Source organism: Chiloscyllium plagiosum, unplaced genomic scaffold (genome assembly GCF_037043375.1).
Source record: "Chiloscyllium plagiosum isolate Xiang-an unplaced genomic scaffold, Cpla_swu_hap1 HiC_scaffold_4, whole genome shotgun sequence".
Classification (NCBI taxonomy): Eukaryota; Metazoa; Chordata; class Chondrichthyes; order Orectolobiformes; family Hemiscylliidae; genus Chiloscyllium; species Chiloscyllium plagiosum.
This window is the reverse complement of record NW_028270142.1, coordinates 70,598,599-70,619,955: the sequence shown is the minus strand read 5'-3', so window position 1 is coordinate 70,619,955 and position 21,357 is coordinate 70,598,599. Positions and strand designations below refer to the sequence as shown.

Below are 21,357 nucleotides of genomic sequence, written 5' to 3'. Positions count from 1 at the left end.
TGTTCCTACAAATATGCTAATCCTAGGGATTCGTGGTGCTGGCATTGGTAAAGCTCTAGAAGTTGAGATTCTTTTGCCCTGAATCCTTTATTGTTAAATCCTATTCAACATGGTACATTTGTAGAGACTGTATGCCTGGAATATAAGAGGAAATAAAGTGTCTCACTCCTCTGATAAAGTTAGGAGTATGCTGTATGTAATTTTCCTTCATTTAATTTTGCAATACTGTAACAAAAAAAAATCGAACTGAGCATTTAAAGTGAAGAAGAGTGGTTTAACATGCAAAAAGAAAATTAAAGTAATATAGCATGCTGCTCAGATATATCCAATTAGTTAGACTGTCACGTAGGGTAGTTTTACATTTGCAAAGTATTATATTTTCTCCATTATTTCAGCTTTCGAAGTGAGTAATAACCAGTACTTACAATTCTGTAAATTCAACACATTGTTTTTGAACATACCCAGATTAGTTTCAAAATTAATAATAGATTTCTGCAATGTAGGAGCTCTCATTACAATCCACATCTCTCTCTAATGCAACATTATCTGTTTTTCTTTTCCCTGTAAATTGTAGATTTTGTGATTTGTAATATTTGTTTAACCTGTGGTTATGCTTCATTGTTCTGTTATTGACAATGTTTTGTGGATTTAAAAGGTCAATTGACAATGTAATGCCTGTGATAGCATTTTGGCACAAGTTATTGCCATCTGGATGTAGGTTTGCTCACTGAACTGGAAGGTTCATTTTCAGACATTTCAACACCATAATAGGTAACATCTTCAGTTAATCTCCGGATGAAGCACTGCTCGTGTTTCCTGCTTTCTATTTATATGTTGGAGTTTCCTTGGGTTGGTAACGTCATTTCCTGTGGTGATATCATTTCCTGTTCATTTTCTCAGGGAGTGGTAAATGGGGTCCAAGTCAGTGTGTTTGTTGATAGAGTTCCAGTTGGAATGCTAATCATCTAGGAATTCTCGTGCATGTCTCTGTTTGGCTTGGCCTAGGATGGATGTGTTGTCCCAGTCGAAGTGGTGTCCGTCCTTATCTGTTTGTAAGGATGCTAGTGAGAGAGGGTCATGTCGTTTTGTGGCTAGTTGATGTTGATGTATCCTGGTGGCTAGTTTTCTGCCTGTTTATCCAATGTAGTGTTTGTTACAGTTCTTGCATGGTGTTTTGTAAATGACATTAGTTTTGCTTGTTGTCGGTATAGCGTCTTTCACGTTCATTAGCTGCTGTTTTACTGTGTTGGTGAGTTTGTGGGCTACCATGATGCCAAGGGGTCTGAGTATTCTGGCAGTCATTTCCGAAATGTCTTTGATGTAGGGGAGAGTGGCTAGGATGCGTTTTGTCTGCTTGATTGGGTTTGTTGCTGAGAAATCAGGGACTGTGTTCGTTGGGTACCCAATTCTATCATGTTATACACTGTCCCCTAATCAAGTCTGCTTCACTATAAATCACCAAATTTTGAGTCAACTTACAACATGTGAACTGAAGCAGTTTAAGAAGGCAGTTCATCACCACCATTACAAGGGTGACTAGGGTTGGGCAATAAATGCTGGATAGGAAGGAGACCAGAATTGCATGCAGTGTTCCAACAGTGGCCTAACCAATGTCCTGTAAAGCCGCAATATGACGTCCCAACTCCTGTACTCAATACTCTGACAAATAAACAAAAGCATACCAAACGACACCTTCACTATCCTGTCTACCTGCGACTCTACTTTCAAGGAGATATGAACTTGCACTTCATGGTCTCTTTGTTCAGCAACACTCCCTCGGACCTTACCATTAAGTGTATAAGTCCTGCTGAGATTTACTTTCCCAAAATGCAGCATCTCGCATTTATCTAAATTAAACTCCATCTGCCATTTCTCAGCCCATTGGCCCATCTGATCAATATCCCGTTGTAATCTGAGGTAACCTTCTTTGCTGTCCTCTACGCCTTCAATTTTGGTTTTATCTGCAAACTTGCTAACTATACCTCTTATACTCACATCGAAATCATTTGTATAAATGATGGAAAATAGTGGACCCAGCACCAATTCTTGTGGTCACAGGCCACCAGTCTGAAAAGCAACCCTCCACCACCACCCTCTGTCTTCTACCTTTGAGCCAGTTCTGTATCCAGAAGGCTAGTTCTCCCTGTATTCCATGAGATCTAACTTTGTTAACCAGTCTCCCATGGGGAACCTTGTCGAATGCCTTACTGAAATCCATATAGATCGCATCCACCATTCTGTCCTCATCAATTCTTTTTGTTACTTCTTCAAAAAACTCAATCGACCTGATTAATGAAAGCTTTCATATACAACTAAATGTTTTTCTTTCACCCAACAGTACCAAAACCAATAAACTATTTTCCGCTGCATTAGTGTTTGCAAAATGTTTTTTTATTGTAATATTTGTTTTAAGTTTCTCAAGGATTCGAAGAGGCTTGATTGGAACAATATAAACTGTAGTTTTTGTAAGGTTTGCTGCTGAAGCTAATTGTCTTCAATTATGTTTTAGGCATCCATTTTGGAAAATCTCCGATTGGCAGTACGATCACAACTTGGATTAACCTCTTTTCGATCCACCACATCCACTCGACAATCTAACCTCTGGAACCGTGTCTTTAGCTTTGCAAGATCCAGGAATTCAGGAACTCTAGCACTTGTGTCAACTGATGGAAGTGACACAGCTGGTGAGCAACATGTTACAAGAGAACCAGAAAGGAGCAGTCTGCACAGAAGTCTTCTGATGCTTGATTCCGATGATGCAGATAGAGATGGTGAGCAGAGAGATATACCAGGGGCGGTTGGTGGTGTTGTTGCCCCTCTACCTCAAAAGGCTGCACCAGCCTCTGTAGTAGAAGCTATTGTTGGAGCAACTGGAATCTCCACTGGCTGCCATACTACTATTACTACAGACATTGTTCCTTCACAATTGGGAACCTCAGAGCAGCCAAGCATTAGTCCAGCAAGACAGCAGTTGAGCAGCGCACTGAGTAGGGTAACACAGAGTTTGCGCAGAGTGCGAATTTCTATTGGGAGATGCAGTTTAGCTGGACAGAACCAGAGTCCCTTGAGACAGCTTGATAATAGAGTGCATGGAAGAGATGATAATGATGATGATGATGTTGAATTGTTAATTCCAATTTCTGATGCAGCATCAGGTGTGGATGTGAGGGACCATTGCAGACCAGTAACTGAACCTGGCTCTAATAGTTTGCAGGGATGCAGGAAAAATTGCGTTTCACTTTCTCACAGAGAACAGTCTAATAATAGAGATGGACCTTGCGAGAACTGTGGGATGGTGCATACAGCCCAGATCCCTGAGGAATGCCTTGAAGCAACATTAAAGAATGAAACCAGTGATGATGAATCCTTGCTTGTCTGCTAAACATTAAGTACATCAACTAATTTTATTTATGCTCCTGTTGGTACAGTGCACATTGTGACTTTGAAATTCTTTTGGTACTTGGAAAGAAAACTGGATTTTTCTGACTGTCATACAATATTTATTGCCTTTTACTTTGATTTATGGGAATCAACTAAATACATAGTAACATCTTCCATATGATATTTTTGGTTTGTATTATGCATTCAAAATATGAATGTATAAATATGTTTTAATATGTAGAATGGAAATAAATTATAACTTAAGTTTCTGCTTTTACACATCTTTTTCATAATTGTTTCTAAGATGTTGTCTTTATTTATTTCTCTTGATATGAATTGCATTATTTTTTATTTTTAGCCATTTAGACTCATTAGGTGTCCTGAAAACTGAGTCTCGAACCTGAAGAGAAATGTAAACAAATAAAAATCCACTTTGACATCAAGGAAAATATTTTTTGTTTACTACTATGCCCCTTTCCCTTTTTCTTTTTTTATCTCCATGCAATAAAATAACCCTGCAGAAGCTAAATTGTTTGACTCATAAATTATGAAGCATATTTTTTGAATAAATTAAGTTATTTTGTCTCCTCTTACAATTGTTGATTACTTCATTTTAGGGTCTTAAGAGGTAGTTCATGGGGCAGTAGATTTATTGGTGTTAATTTTATAAAATTTGGATTATGAAACAGTTGCATAAGACTGGAAGTAGCAAATCTAGCCCATCCTCACAAGGAGAGAGAGAGAGAGAGGCAGAAAACTGCAAATTCTGGGCTAGTTAGTCTGATGTTTGTTTGAATTAATCATGAGAAGGTTCTAACTGGGAACTCAAAAAAAACTCAAGATAATCGTGAGTCAGAATGGTTTTTGTAAAATGCAAATCATCTTTTATCAATTTATTGGAATTCTTTAAAGGAATAAACAATGACAATCTATACGCATAAGATGCATGTAACAGCTATTGCAGAAAATAAAAGGACATGGTATGGTGGGTAGCATGCCAGCATACATGGGAGACTGGCTGGCTGAAAAGAGTATGCATAAATATAGATTGTTTCCATATTGGCAGGAAGTAACAAGTGCTTCAATCTTTTTGCAATTTATATCAGTGACTTGGATAAGGGGATATTGAACATAGAACAATATAGCGAAGAAAGGCCTTTCGGCCTTTGATGTTGCACGCCCTGTGAACTAATCTAAGCCCATCCCCCTACACTATCCCATCATCATCCATGTACTTATCCAAGGATTGTTAAATCTCCCAAATGTGGCTGAGTTAACTACATTTGCAGGTAGGGCATTCCATGCCCTTACCACTCTGAGTAAAAGAACCTGCCTCTGACATCTATCTTAAATCTATCACCCCTCAATTTGTAGTTATGCCCCCTCATACAAGCTGACGTCATCATCCTAGGAAAAAGACTTTCACTGTCCACTCTATCTAATGCTCTGATTATCTTGTATGTCTTTATCAAATCCCTTCTTAGCCTTATTCTTTCCAATGAGAGCAGACCCAAATCTCTGCACCTTTTCCAGTGCTTCCACATCCTTCCTGTAATGGGGCGACCAGAACTGTACACAATATTCCAAGTGCAGCCGCACTAGCGTTTTGTATAGTTGCAGCATGACATTACTGCTCCAGAACTCAGTCCCTCTACCAATAAAACTTAACACACCGTATGCCTTCTTAACAGCACTCTCAACCTTTGGGTGGCAAGGGTTTCAGGGATCTATGTATATGGACTGCAAGATCCCTCTGCACATCCACTCTACCAAGAATCTTTCCATTGACACAATATTCTGCCTTCCTGTAAAGTGAATCACCTCACATTTATCTGCATTGAACTCCATTTGCCACATCTCAGCCCAATTCTGCAGTTTATCCAAGTCCCCTGCAACCTGCAACATTCTTCCACATTGTCCACTATTCCACCGACTTTAGTGTCATCTGCAAACTTACCAACCCGTCCACCTATGCCTGCGTCCAAGTCATTTATAAAAATGACAAACAGCAGTGGTCTCAAAACAGATCCTTGTGGCACACCACTAGTAACCGGACTCCAGGCTGAATATTTTCCATCAACCCCGCTCGCTGCCTTCTTTCAGAAAGCCAGTTTCTAATCCAAACTGCTAAATCACCCTCAATCCCATGCCTCTGCATTTTCTCCAACAGCCTACCATGTGGAACCTTATCAAAGGCTTTACGGAAGTCCACGTACACCACGTCAACTGCCCAACTCATCCATGTGCTTGGTCATCTTCTCAAAAAACTCAGGTTTTTGAGACATTACATGCCCTTGACGAAACTAAGTTGACTATCTCTAATCAAACAATTGCTTGCTAGATGATTATAAATCCTATCTCTTATAATCCTTTCCAAAACTTCTCCTCCAGCAGACATAAGGCTCACTGGTCAATAATTACCTGGGTCATATCTACTGCCCTTCATGAACAAGGGTGCAACATTTGCAATCCTCCAGTCCTCTGGTACTAAATCTGTAGAAAATGATGACTCAAAGATCAAAGCCAAAGGCGCCAACACCTTCTCCCTTGCTTCCCAGAGAATCCTTGGATAAATCCCATCTGGCCCAGAGGACCTGTCTACTTTTCACTCCTAGAATTGATAACTCCTCTTCCTTACTAGCCTTGATAAATTCTAGTCTAATATCTTGTACCTCATTCTTCTCATCTATAGTATTCTCCTTTTCCTGAGTGAAAACTAATGAGAAATATTCATTTAGCACCTCTCTGATCTCCACAGGGTCCATACAGAACTTCCAACTTCTGTCTTTGACTGACCCTATTCCTACCCTAGTCATCCTTTTATTCCTCACATACCTATAGAAAGCTTTAGGGTTCTCCTTTATTCTGAAGACTGCTCATGTCCTCTCTTTGCTCTTCTTAACCCTCTCTTTAAATTCTTCCTAGCTAACCTGTAATGCTCCATCACCTCATCTGAACCATCTTATCTCATCATATAAGTCTCCTTCCGCTTAACAAGATATGCAATTTCTGTAGTAAACCATGGTTCCCTTAGCTTATCACTTCCTCCCTGCTTGACAGGGACATACCTATCAAGGACACGCAATATCTGTTCCTTAAACCAGCTCCACATTTCGATTGTCCCCATCCCCTGCATTTTGCTGCCCCATTCTATGCATCCTAAGTCTTACCTAATTACATTATAATTGTCCTTGCCCCATCGATTACTTTTGCTCTGTGGCATGTACCTATTTGTTTTCATCAATAAACTAAACGTAACTGAATTATGGTCACTGAAAACTAAATTTCAAAATTACAAAGATGATTGGTAGGTGAAAATCTGGCCGTTGGGAGTATGAAGTGGGAAAATGTGATTTTTTTCATTTAGGCAAGAAGAATTGAAAAAACAGAATTACGTAAATGAAGAATGCACAATTCTGAAATGGAGAAATCTGAGTATTTTTGTTCACAAGTAGCAAGACATTAGTATGCAAGTACAGCCAATAATTAAGAAGACTAATGGATGCAATTTATTATTTCACAAGGAATTGAACATAAAACGAAGGATATTACACTTCAATTTTATGGGGCCTTGACCATATCTTAAATTGTGTGCAGTTTTGCTCTGTAAGAAAAAGTGTTAATGCATAGGAGGCAGTTTGGAACAAGTTAACTAGCTTGTTTAAAGGAATAAATGGGTTAATTTGAGGATAGATTGGACAGACTGGTCTTGTTCAGAAGATTTAGGGATGATTTGATTGAACTGTCTAAGACCCTAAATGGTCTCAACAATGTGGATATTGAACGGATGTTTCCTCTCGAGTCCAGAACCAGACGGCAATTTTTAAAGTCAGGGTCACCCTTTTAAAATTGAGATGAGAAGAATTTGTTTTTCTCTCAAAACAACATATAACTCTGGAATACTCTGTTTAAGGAGGCTAGCTCATTGAATACTATTGAGATGGAGGTAGGTAACTTCCTGTAAGGTTAGAAAGTCTAAGGTTATTGGCATAGAGGGCATGTGCAAGTCAACACAAAATTCACCCATGATCATCTTAAAAGGCTGAACTAGCTCGAGGGCTGAATGATCTGCTAATTTGTATGTTCTTGTGTATTTCATGAAATAGTCATGCCACTTGAAGGTGAGCATTTGATGTATGTAATTGAATATTCTCCCTAAAATATTTGGTACAGCTGGTTTTGCTTTTGGGGAATGTAGTTATGCATGCCTGGTTATATTCATAAATGGTAAATTCAGTGTTGTTTCAAAATTTATTTTAATCAGTTCAAACTTAAGCTTAAGAATTGCAGACAAACCAGAATAATGTTGAAAGAAGAATGGATTTGCAAGGGAACTTCTTACCATACCTGAAGATTTAGTCCTAGCGTTTTGTATGGTTGAAGTGAGCTGAAGAATCCAGTTCACATCTCCATCTTTTGTTCACACGCTATTGAGCCATGAACACAGTTTTTGTGCTTGAAAATTATCAAACAGTGAATATAAAAAAATATTTGAATATTCCCCATTATGCTGGTTAACAGTTTGACTAACATTGATAGATCTGTTTCCAAGATACATACATCTGCTTTCAATTTAGTTGCACAACTCAGTACTTAAAACAGTTGCCATTTGCACTCCAGATGATTATAGGCAAAGACTTGTCTCTGAACTGTCAGGAAACTTAGAAAGTGTTTGAATGTGGATCGACATTTCTTTGCTAATATTGCTTTGCTTCCAGCAACTGTGTGAAAATGTTTCATGAACCTGGAGTTTTTTCTCCTCTTGAGGAAGTCAGATTTTTTGTTGATCACTCCATGGGATGAATTTAGTCAAACCAGAAATTGTCAGTACCATTCTCTACAGGATGATGCAATAATGCACAGTCTTTGCCTCTTCACCATTACTTCATCCCTGTCAAAAGGTTGTAACTTTACTTCATAAAAATTCAAAAATTGAACAATTTTGTTATGGTTTACTAATGACAGAAAAAAATCTAGGTGAAAACATAGAAACAAAAGCGGCTCTCCGAGCCTGCTTCTGCATTCAGTAAAGTCATGGCTCATCTGATTTTAATTTTAACTCTATATTCCTGCATGCCCCCAATAATCTTTCATTGTGGTGGCTTAGTATTAATGTACCCTGGACTAGTAATCCAGGTCTTAAAAATGTGTTGCTGGAAAAGCGCAGCAGGTCAGGCAGCATCAAAGGAACAGGAGAATCAACGTTTTGGGCATAAGTCCTTTGATGCTGCCTGACCTGCTGCGCTTTTCCAGCAACACATTTTTAAGCTCTGATCTCCAGCATCTGCAGTCCTCACTTTCTCCTAGTAATCCAGGTCCCCAGACTAAGGCTCTAGAGTCTTGGGTACAATCCCTATCATGGAATGTAATTGAATTTAAATTCAAGTAATAACTCTTGAATTAAAAGCTAGCTTAATGTTGGCTACAAAAACATTGTAGATTGTAGCAAAATCCCATCTGGTTCACTAATGTTCTTAAAGAAGAAAATGTCATAACTACATAGACTTTCTGGCATCAACCAAAGTTTCACAGACAACGGCCTGAAAAACATTCTTTGCTAACAAAATGGGCTTATCATAATTGAGAGAGGTGTCCCACAGACCAGTTGAACAACAGCTTTATATTGTCTAGAAGTATAATTGTGTGTATGATACCACCATCCCTGATTGTGTCCTGTCCTATCAGCAGTACAGAGCCAGCAGAGATGGTGGCATACTGTTATACAGTCAGGAGGGAGCTGCCCTGGGTGTTCCCAATGACTCCAGAGTGTAAGAAGTCTCAAACGCATCAAGTCAAATGCAAGTCAGGGAACTTTCTGATTGCTTTCTATTGATTCTCCTCCAAAACTCCCCTTCACCTCGTAAATCTGTAATCCTCTAGTTTTTTGGAGGAAACACTGAGCATAGCAAGGGCACAGAATATACTCTGGGTTGAGGTCTTCAATATCCAACAACAAGAGTCATCCGTAGTACCACTACTGGTCAGGTCCAAAAGGTCATAGCTGCTAGATTGGGTCTGTTGCAGTGATGAGGGAACCAACAAGGGGGAAAAAAACTTTGTCATCCTCACCAACCAGCCTGCCACATGCATCAGTCCATGGCATTGTGCAGTGGTTACTCTTGCCAACTGTTGTGGAAAGGTGAAGTTTGTCTTCCCATCAAGTTGTGTAGCATTACCTCAGAGCTAAATGGGATAGATTTCAAACAGATCTGATGATTCAAAATTGGGCTTCCAAGAATTAATATGGACCATAAGGAGCAGAATTGTACTTAATCACAATCTGTAATCTCATGGTTTCTCTCTTCCACCAGGAGATCAACTGTTGCTAAATGAAGAGTGCAGGGGAGTGTGCCTGGAGCAGCACCAGGCATACCTAAGATAAGGTATCAACCTGATGAAGTTACTGAATGGAGCTATTTGTGTGCTAAATGGTCGAAACAGCAAGTGGTAGAGTTAAGTGTTTCCATGAACGATGGATCCGCTGTCCTGCCATATCCATTTGTGAATGCTGGTAAACTATATCACTGGAGAGGGTTGCCACATAAATATACCTACCCTTAATGACTTCAGAGCCTTGCACATTAAAGAAAAAGCCATATAATTCGTTCCACTTGATATCAAGATACTAACTATACATACTAATAACTGCAAAAGCTATGGGCTGAACCTTCTTTTAGACTTGGTCCCAATATACACAAGAGTTCAATTCCAAAAATGAGATGAAAATGACTGCCCTTGAAAGCAAGGCAATATTTGACAGTCAATGATATTAAGTGGCTCTAGCAAAACTGGAGTCAATAGGAATTGGTGGGTGGAGGCAGTTTCTGTGCTTTTGAAGTCCTACCTCGTGCAAGGGAATTGTGGCTGCTGGAGGCTAGTCATCTCATCCCTGGATAATATTACAAAAATTTCTCAAGTTGGTGTCCTAGGGCCAACCATCTGCATCTTCTCACTTCACCAATGACCATCCCTTCATCACAAGGGTGTTATAACAGGATGTTATACTCCCGATAGTCAGTTGGTGAAGGCAAAAAAAAGCCAGTCTTTAAGTAGATTTATTCACAAAGTTTTTTTTTTCTCATTTTTTAAAATCAATCTATTTGACACATCAAACGAACCTTCTCTAAACTACATCTTCAATTATATCTTTTTCTAAATGAGATAATTTTCTCATATTCAAGATGTGATCCTTACTAACACTTTATACAGCTGTAGCAGGACATTCCACTTCTATAAATGTAAAATACTGCAGATGTTGAAAATGTTAAAACACAGAGAATGCTGGAAAAACTTAAGAGATCTGGCTGCATCTGTAGAGAAAAAGTTAACATTTGGATCCTGACTGCAAAGGAATACAGGACTCCACATTAACTCTGTTTCTCCCTCCATAGATGCTGCCAGTCCTACTTTTACTTTTTTTTACAAGTATGTGTTATAGACCAGACCCCCTCAAAATATTTAAGAAGATAGCCTAGACCCTAACTTATTTTAAAGGCAGATGTGAAGTGAATAGTCCAGATGTAATGCAACTGGTCAAGCTTTAAGCAAAGCACATTTAATCATTATAGTTGAACCACAAACAAAAGAAAACAATTTAGAATAACAACTATTTGAAAACCCAACTGATTCGAAACTGCAACTTAATTAAGGAGCTGTAACCTCTCATAAACGCACACCTTGGCAATAGGTAAATTCAAACACAGGTTCTTACAGGCAGGAAAGATTTCAGAGAGAAAAGTTAGCCAGGGATCATCTGCAGCAGTTCTATTCCTGCTACCAATATATTTTCTGCTAAAAATAAACCAAAATAGAAAAATCCTGAACTGGGAGAACTGGACATGCTCCTGCCATTGTTAGACTCGGCTCCTCCGAGACATTTCAGCACCTCTGCCTTTACAACCTCTCTTTAAAAGACCCAAGGACAAAATAACCATGTTAAAGTGATAGCATCGTAACATATGGAAGCACTTTGCTTGAAGAGCATTAAGATCCAGATAATACTCAGGCATGGGCTGTTATGTGGCAAGTAACATTTGGATCACACCAAGAAAGAATCTAAATATTTAAGCTGTGAATTTTGTGGCAACTAACTTAGACTCGGATTTCCTAATGCCTCTCCACATGTCAAGGCACATGTCAGAAATGTGGTGAAATACTCTCCACTTGCCTGAATGAATGCAGCTCCTACAACAGTCAAGAAGGTTAACACTATCCAGGGCAATGTAGTCCACTTGATTGATACTTAATTTCACCATCTTTAAACTGACTCAAAAAAACTCAATTCCCAGTAGCAGCCATGTGTACCATCTATAAAATGCACTGTAGTAACTTGTCAAGGTGTCTGTAGTAACTGGTCTAAGAGTCACAAATCCTGTCGCTCCTTTCTACTGTAATAGTGTAATTCTACCTACACGTCAAGGACAGAGCAGTTGAAAAAGGAAGCTCACAACCACCTTCTCAAGGGCTACTAGGACAGACAATAAAGAATGCTGGCCTAGCTAGAGATGTCTGGATCCTGTTAAATAATAAAGTAAAGAATGTTAGATTTGGTTTGGAATTTGCCAAAGTGTAATTCTTTTGGGATGATTTGTTGAAATCAAGTTGGCTTGAAAATGTACTTAATTAAAACAGAACTTTGGGGTGTTTTCAGTTGTCTATTCAACATTGCATTATAAAACCTAAATGCCTTGTTCCTGGATCAGTGCTTCTAAGATATCCTGGTCCTGTTAATATGATTACTGTTTTATTCATACCATACAAATCAATAGGAAACGAATTATCATTCACTTAGGGGTTTAGTACTTTGCAATCTCCAGGTAGCAATGCGTAATGGATTTGGAGCACTAACGGTAACCTCATTTGTAATTTTCTTAACATTCAGGACTGGACAGTTAGATTCTTTTGAGATTATGTTTATTGTTTGTTTGCCCTCTTTGAAATTGATCAGTTTAAACTTTTGGACAGTTTAGGTACTGTTATAATTGACAGATAAATTCTAAATCTAAGCAATCTGGCTCTTGTGGTAGAACAGCATAAGATATATATTTATATTAGAAAGAACATAAAGTCAACATTATGTGTGTTGAGTTGTTGCTTTGGCCACAATTGGTGATCCACATGCAAACTGCACTTGTTTTGAGAAATATATATTTTCTGAGTTTCCACCTCAGTCATTTGCATAAAACATAAAATCTGTCATGAACCAGGGCAATTAGGTGGTGTTTTAGAACCTTTTTTATATTAAAAATATTTCTTCTATTTAAAAATAGTAACTTGTCATGATTTGATTAGTACAACTGAAAATGTATCTAAATATAAACATGAGAACATCTAGCCCACTATTAAGTAATCATAGAATCCCGACTGTATGGAAGCAGGCCATTCAGCCCATAGGGCCCACACTGACCCCCAAAGAGCATCCCACTCAGATCCACTTTCCTACCTTAACCCTGCATTTCCCATGGCTAATCTAACCAGTCTGCAAACTACAGGGAAATTTAGCATAACCAATCCACTTAATCTGCACATCTTTGGACTGTGGAAGAAAATCAGAGCATCTGGAGGAAACTAACACAGACCTGAGGAGAATGTGTGGAATTTGCACAATCATCCAAGGCTGGAGTCAAACCCAGGACCCTGTTGTTGTGAGGCAACTGTGCTAGCCACTGAGCCACCAAATCAGCAAACTTTTTTTCAAATGACTGGAAGTAAGGTTTGGAAGGAAATGAGCCAAACACAGGCAAGTGGGACTAGTTTAGTGTGGGAAACTTGTTTGGCATGGATAAGTTGGGCTGAACGTTCTTTTTCTGTGCTGTATGACTTTATATTGAAAAATTTTATCAAAACATTTGCTAGTTATATTGGTGTCAGTTTCTTTTTTTAAAAAAAATCCAAAAGCTTTTAAAAAAGGGTCCACTGGATGCCATAAGACCATAAAATATAGGAGTAGACATTAGGCTATTCAGCCCAAAGAGTCTGCTCTACTATTCAATCATGTCCGATAACTTTCTCATCCCCATTTTTCAGTTTTCTCCTCTTAACCTTTGATCCCTTTGACAATCAAGAACCTATCTATCTCAGTCTCAAATACATTCAATGACCTGGCCTCCATAGCCTTCTGTGGCAGTGAATTCCATAGATGCACCACTCTCTGGCTGAAGAAGCTTCTTATCTCCATTCTAAAAGGTCTTCCCTTTACTCTAAGACTGTACCCTCGGGTCCTAGTTTCTTCATCCAATGGAAATATCTTCCCAACATCAACTCAGGCTGTTCAGTATTCTGTAAGTTTCAATTACCTTCACACTCATTGAAACTTACAGAAGGACTTACCAAAAGGACTTTATTCTTAAGAGCCCTTTGATGGTCTGTAAATAGGACCAACTAGCCAAAGCATAAACAATGGTTAACTTGTTCTGGTGGTTTAGTGAGTTTTGTGGGTAGGGCCAGCTCCTAGCATGATGTTTTTTAACTTAGGTGAAATATTTGAAAACTTTGTGCTGGATGGAGTTTGGAACTTAAAATAGTCAGGCAATAGGAGGGACTGAAAAAAGGTAATAACAAAGTACATATTTATCATCCGAGATGTGAAAATGTAATGATGTGTTTGGATGGTATAGTTCTAAATACTAAATTGGAATTTGATGTGTGTGAATACAATTGAATGGAGATAGGAGTAAAAAAGAAACTTGCGGTTGGAAACTTGTCTGTAAAAGCAGTATAAAAATTTGTTCTTGCAATAGAATTTGAGCTGTATGCCATTTTCTTGATGTGTGCATAAGAGAACAAAGAACAAGAAAATTTATAGTCCCTTCGGCCCTCCAAGCATGAGCCGATCCAAATACACTGTCTAAACCTATCACTCAATTCCTAAGCATCTGTACCCCTCTGCTCCACCCCCCTACTCATGCATCTGTCCAGAGGCACCTTAATGAATCTACCATGCCTGCCTCTACTACCTCTGCTGACAACGCATTCCAGGCACTTACCACTCTCTGTGTAAAATACTTTTCGCGTGTATCCCCCTTAAATTTTTCATCTCTCACCTTGAACACGTGACCTCTCATTATTGAATCCCTCACCCTGGGAAAAATCTTATCTCTATCTACCCTGTCTATACCCTTCATGATTTTATAGACCTCAATCAGGTCCCCCTCAAGCTCGTTTCTTCCTTACTCAACCTCTCTCCAGAGCTAGCACCTTCCAAGCCAGGCAACATCCTCGTTAACCGTCTCTGCACCCTCTCCAAAGCGTCCACATCCTTTTGGTAATGTAGCGACCAGAACTGTACACAGTATTCTAAACGCAGCCGAACCAAAATCTTGTACAATTTTAATGTGACCTGCCAGCTCTTATACCGTCTGATGAAGGCAAGCATACCATCTGCCTTCTTTACCACTCTATCCACCTGTGCAGCCACCTTCAGGGTACAATGGACCTCAACTCCCAGATCTCTCTGCTCATCAACCTTTCCCAAGGCTCTTCCATTTACAGTATAGTTGGCTCTAGAATTAGACTTCCCAAAATGTAACACTTCACATTTTCCTGGATTGAACTCCATCTGCCACTTTTCTGCCCAGCTCTCCAGTCTATCTATATTCTCCTGTATTTTTTGACAGTCCCCTATGCTTTCTGCTACTCCAACAAGCTTCATGTCATCTGCAAACTTGCTGATCAGACCAATGATGCCCTCTTCCAGATCATGTATGTATATCACAAACAACAGTGGTCCCAGCAGTGATCCCTGTGGAACACCACTGGTCACCTTTCTCATTTCGAGAAACTCCCTTCAACTTCTACTCTCTGTCTCCTGTTGCTCAACCAGTTCTTTATTCACCTAGCTAGAACACCCTGCAAACCATATGACTTCACTTTCTCCATTCTTCTATCAACCCCTCAGAAAACAAACAGGAAATGACATCACTACAAACCCCAGGAACCCCATCCAGGACAAACATATAAATAGAAAGCAGGAGACAACAGCTTTGCTTCCCTTGGAGGTTGCCACTGATGATGTTACCTAGCCAGGTAATGAAACGTCTGGATATCAAACCTACAGCTCAGGGAGCAAACCTACACCCTATAGAAGATTGTTTTAATGATGCACTTTAGAAGTGAGATACTGTTGAAGTGCTGCTTGAATATGACAGCCTGCACCTGTATCCTCTGGAGTATACAGGAGTCAGAGGTGACTTAATTGAAAATTTAAGATCCTCAGGGGTCTTGATTAGGAGGATGTTTCCTCTTGTGGGAGAATTGAGAACTAGAGATTATAGTTTAGAAATAAGGGAGTGACCATTTAAAACAGAGATGAGGAAATATTTTATCTCTTAGAAGGTTGCGAGTTTTGGAATCCCATTCCTCAAAAGGCAGTGGATGCAGAATTGTTTAAATATTTTTAAGGAAGTAGTAGACTGATTCTTGATCACAGGGCGGATGAAAGATTATTGGGTATACTGTATATGCAGGAATGTCGAATTAAGGTTAAAATGTCAAATGGCCTACTCTTGTTCCTTGTTCATATGTCGATATGGATGGGCTAAGATATGTCGTGGTAAAATCACCAGACTAGAAATCCAGAACCCCAGGTTGTTACTCTGGTTCAAATTCTATCCACTAGTAAAATGTAAATTGAAAAACTCTTGATCTAAAAAAAGCCTAAGTAATGATAACAACTGTTGCAAAAATTAGTGGTTCATTATTGCCTGTTAGGGAGGGAATCTGCTGTCCTTCCTGGTCCAGCCTATATGTGACTGCTCTCTGAAATGGGCTAACAAAGTATTCCATTCAAGGAAATTTAGGGATGAACAAGAAATGATGGGCTTGCCAGTGAAACCTGCACCCCAAATACACAAATAGCAGGGTGATGATGAGATACATTGTTTGGAATGACTTGTAATGTTATTTATAAAATTCCTACAGTGTTGAAGCAGGTTATTCAGCCCATCGAATGTACTCTGAACCTCCAAAGAGCATCTCACCCATCCCAAGACCCCTCCCCTATCCATGTAACCCTGCATTTCCCATGGCTAATCCACATTGCTTTCACATCCCTGGAAACTATGGACAATTTAGCATGACCAAGCTACCAAACCTGCTCATCTTTGGACTGTTGGAGGAAACTAGAACACCCAGAGGAAACCCATGCAGACATAAGGAGAATGTGCAAACTGCACACAGACAGGCAACCCAAGGTGGAATCAAATCTGGGTTCCTGGCTCTATGAGACAAAGGCTGAAACTGATATAGTAAGAAAGTTGAAAGATGTTCATCTGTGTAAGAGAGAGAGAGCGAAAAAAAACATTCTTCTGGAAATTACATTCACTGACCGAAGAATTCAAGGTTCTCTGATAGAGAGAGAGACACAGAGAGAGAGGACAGAAGCTGCTGGAAATCTTAACTCTTTGTGATTGGATTTGAGTGTACGCTTGCTTGTCGTGGATTGAATGATTGTGTGTCGTTCTCTGGAGCTCGAGATCTGGGAATGTTATGAATTTAATTTGCATTTTGGGAATCTAAGATGATTCTACAAGAAAAAGCCATTTTGTCGGACAATGATACTGGGCATGTTAGCTGAGCAAGGTTACCACATGACCTTTTCCACATAGTTTAGACTAGTCCCTTGTTATGATGTACTGTTAACAGGGAAAGTTATCTAGCCAAAGCAGTTGGCCATTTGGCCTGGCTTGATCAGAGTTCCCACTTTGATGTGAATGTAGCTTAATTAGTCAAGCATATTTAGACCTGTCAATGAGTTTCTCTTCCTCTGCAAACTTTTGCCACTTTATTGCTGCTTATCTGATTAAGGACATGTGATGCTTTTATAATTTTAATATCAATTTCTGTGTAAAGACAGCCTGTTTGCAGCAATAAAGGGAATAGCCTGAGAGAGCTTTTAGGGGTAAGAGCTAGCGTCACTACTCTGCTAATAGTTTTAAAACTGTAGCTCAAGCCTGGCTTGTAGGTATCTATGTTATAGTATAACATTGATGCCATTGGTAAATAAAAGTAATAATTTAAACTAAACTGTCTGTAAGAGTTTTATATTCTCAGACTTCCACGGAGTACGATCTGCCTTCACCTGAGTATAATTTACCATTCTTTCTAAGAACAAGTACTTCCTACTTTTAAACACACATTGATAATAAGGTGGATTTGGGCCAGATAAATTGTTAATGCTAGTTCAAAACCAATTGTGACCTCCATGATTTTTTTCTACTTTTTCCTTTTGTTTTCCTATATTGGAACTTTGGAAGTTAAGTACTACAGTAATAGTGTTAAATTAAATCTCATGCTACATAATGAATACTGGGAAAGCTTATTTTCTAAAGGACCCAATTTCCAACATAAAGGCCTTCTTCCTGTCAAAGACTATGTGATTGGCTCAGAGGTTGTTGAATAGCTTGGGGTTTGAATCTTTGGGATGAGCCATTAGATATCCAGAGGGCAGGAACTGTCTGTTTCCTCTGCAATAAAAACCATGGCAAGTCCAAAAATGTGAGTTTTTCTTTCTCTTGTCAGTTGTTGTAAGCAGAGGCTCTTAACTAGTATACCAGAGACTTCCTTGATGTAAACTGGCTGCCCAAGATCCTTCTGCAAGTAAATGAAAGTATCTAGAGATTGAGCAGCACATCACAATGAGCTAAGATCATCACAATAAACTCTGTAGACAGGGACTAATTGAACTCTGCAACCAGTCTTTCCCTCTAAGCATAATACCAATTGGTTTTTGTATCTGCATGTATGCCTGTGGGTAGAGCTAGAATTTTTATTAGAGGATTAGAATTTAACTGTTAGAGTTATATAATCATTTATCTGTAGCAAATTATCATTCTTGTTAAGTAGAGAAGTTTGTGCTTTTATCAATATCCATCTAAAAGATAGGTAAATTGAAGACGTCTGCACATTTTTAAAAAGCTTTCAAATTTGTAATGACTCCGGGAGTAACTCAAGAAAAACTGAACAGCCTGAAGGTGGATACAGATGGACTACATTCCAGTGTTCTAAGGGAGATAACTGAAGAGATAGCAGAGGCGTTAGTGTTGATCTTTCAGGAATCTTTAGAATCAGGGAGGGTCCCAGAGAACTGGAAAATCAACAACGTGACCCTCCTGTTTAAAAGGGAGTAAGGCAAAAGACAGAACATTACATACCAATTAGCCTAACCTCGGTTGTGGGAATCCTTTGTATGGTAAAATAGGGCAAAGTCAGCACGGTTTCATCAAGGGGAGGTCATGTTTGACAAATCTGCTAGAATTCTTTGAAGAAGTGGGCAGCACAGTGGCATAGTGGTTAGCACTGCTGCCTCACAGCGCCAGTGACCTGGGTTCAATTCCCACCTCAGGCAACTGACTGTGTGGAGTTTGTACATTCTCCTCGTGTATGCGTGGGTTTATCCGGGTACTCCGGTTTCCTCCCACATTCCAAAAATGTGCGGGTTAGGTGAATTGGCCATGCTAAATTGCCTGTAGTGTTAGGTGAAGGGGTAAATGTAGGGGAATGGGTCTGGGTGGGTTGCGCTTCAGTGGGTCGGTGTGGACTTCTTGTTTCCACACTAAGTAACCAAATCTAATCTAAGTAACGAGCAGGTTAGACCGAGGAGAGCCAATGGATGTTCTCTATATCGACTTCAAGAAAGCCTTTAACAAGGTGCTGCACAGGAGGCAACTGAGTAAAATAAGGGCCCATGGCATCAGACGCAAGATGCTATCATGCATAGAAGCTTGACTGTCTAGCAGAAAGCAGCGTGGAGATAAAAAGAGTCCTTCTCAGGATAGCAGCCGGTGACAAGAGGTTTGCAAGGCTCAGTGTTGAGACCACAATTTTTCAATTTATACATTAACAATCAAGAAGAAGGAACTGAGAGCATTTTGGCTACGTTCGCAAATGATACAAAGATAAGTAGAGAGACAGATACCATTGAGGAGGTATTTGGACAGAAGGATTTGGACAGGTTAGGAGAGTGGGCAAAGAAGTGGCAGATGGAGCACAATGTGGAAAAGTGTGAGATCATGTACTTTGGAAGGAAGAAGAGGCATGTACTATTTTATAAATGGAGAGAAAATTCAGAAATCTGAAGTGCAAAGAGACTTGGGAGTTAGTTCTAGGCCAGAATTCTCTCAAGGTAAACTTGCAGGTTGAGTCAGTACTTAAGAAGGCAAATGGAATGATGGCATTTATTTTGAGAGGACTTGAATATAAAAGCAGGGATGTACTTCTGAGGCTCTGTAAGGCTCTGGTCAGACCACATTTGGAGTATTGTGCACAGTTTTGGGCCCCGTATCTCAGGAAGGATGTACAGGCCTTGGAGCAGGTTCAGAGGAGGTTCATGAGAATTGTCCCAGGAATGAAAAGTGTAACATGTGAAACTTGAAAAGGTTCAGAAAAGATGTTGCTCGGGTTGTAGGATTTGAGCAATAGGGAGAGGTTGAATAGGCTATGGCAGTTTTCCCTGGAGCATCGGAGGCTGAGGGGTGACCTTATAGAGGTTTATAAAATCATGAGGAGCATGGATAGGGTAAATAGACAAAATCTTTTCCTTGGGGTGGTGGAGTCCAGAACTAGAGGGCATAGGTTTAGGGTGAGAGGGGAAAGATGTAAAAGAGAACTAAGAGGCAACGTTTTCACACAGAGGCTGTTACGTGTATGGAATGAGCTGCCAGAGGAAGTGGTGAAGGCTAGTATAATTGCAACATTTAAAAGGCATCTGGATGGGTATATGAATAGGAACGGTTTGGAGGGATATGGGCTGGGAGCTGGCAGGTGGGACTAGATTAAGTTGGGATATCTGGTCGGCATGGATGAGTTGGACCCAAGGGTCTGTTTCTGTGCTGTACATCTATGACTCTATGACCAGAACTAGAGGGCATAATTTTATGGTGAGGGAGGGAAAATATAAAAGAGACCGTGTGGAATGAGCTGCCACAGGAAGTGGTGGAGGCTAGTACAATTTCAACATTTGAAAGGCATCTGGATGGGTATATATGGAATGAGCTGCCAGAGGAAGTGGTGGAAGTTGGTACAATTGCAACATTTAAGAGACATTTGAATAGGAAGAGTTTGGAGGGATATGGGCCAGGTGCTGGCAGGTGGAACTAGATTGGGTTGGGATATCTGGTCGGCATGGACGAGTAGGACCGAAGGGTCTGTTTTCACATTGTACATCTCTATGACTCTATGAATAGGAAGGGTTTGGAGGGAAATGTGGCAAGTGCTGGCAGGTGGGACTAGACTAGGTTGGAATATCTGGTCGGCTTGGATGGGTTGGACCGAAGGGTCTATTTCCGTACTGTACATCTCTATGACTCTATCTCCTTGTCCAAAGTACTGATCTCTTTCCTCCCCCCTCAGTTCTCACCTTTCCCTGCCCCTAGATCCTGATTAGTCCCCCCACCCACCAGTCCTGAGCTCTCTAACCTATTTGTTTCACCATCTCTCCCCGCAACCCCCCAAAAAACCCGACTTCAGCACATGTAACCTTCCCTAGGTGCAATCGGTTCTCCCGAAACATTGATTCCGCTTTCTCTCCACAGATGCTGACAGACCTGCCGAGGTCCTCTTATGTTTTGTAGCAGCCAAATCACTGTGGTACACAAGGAGGCTACTTGTTCCTCACTTCAAGGGAGCCCACATAGACCCTGGCAGATGGAGGTCATCAGCTGTGCATGCTTACTTCGAAGAACACAGAGGACAACAACAGCGCCCTTTTAACCAGACTACTGGAGAGAAATGGAAATAGAATTAATAGTCCAAAGATGTGCAGGGCAGGTGAATTGGCCATGCTAAATTGCCCATCGTGTTAGATGCATTAGTTAGAGGGGAATGGGTCTGGGTGGGTTACTCTTAGGAGGGTCAGTGTGGAGTTGTTGTGCCGAAGAGCCTGTCTCCACACTGTAGGTAAGTTAATCTACAGTAATCACAGTTGTTTTGATAGCAGTAGGGGCGGGCCCACAGTTCAGTTCCATGCCATTCGCCGTGCGG

The 21,357-nt window shown here is 40.0% G+C and overlaps 1 protein-coding gene across 1 annotated transcript in view; it reads left to right on the top strand.

Moving 5' to 3' along the window:
- Positions 1-3,658, top strand: part of lrp12 (low density lipoprotein receptor-related protein 12) — an 86,358-nt gene extending 82,700 nt beyond the window's left edge. Inside the window, exon 7 of the mRNA XM_087986349.1 lies at positions 2,510-3,658. Coding sequence (XP_087842475.1) covers positions 2,510-3,382 — 873 coding nt within the window. The 3' untranslated portion in view covers positions 3,383-3,658. The remainder of the gene's footprint in view (positions 1-2,509) is intronic.
- The last annotated feature ends 17,699 nt before the right edge of the window (positions 3,659-21,357 follow it).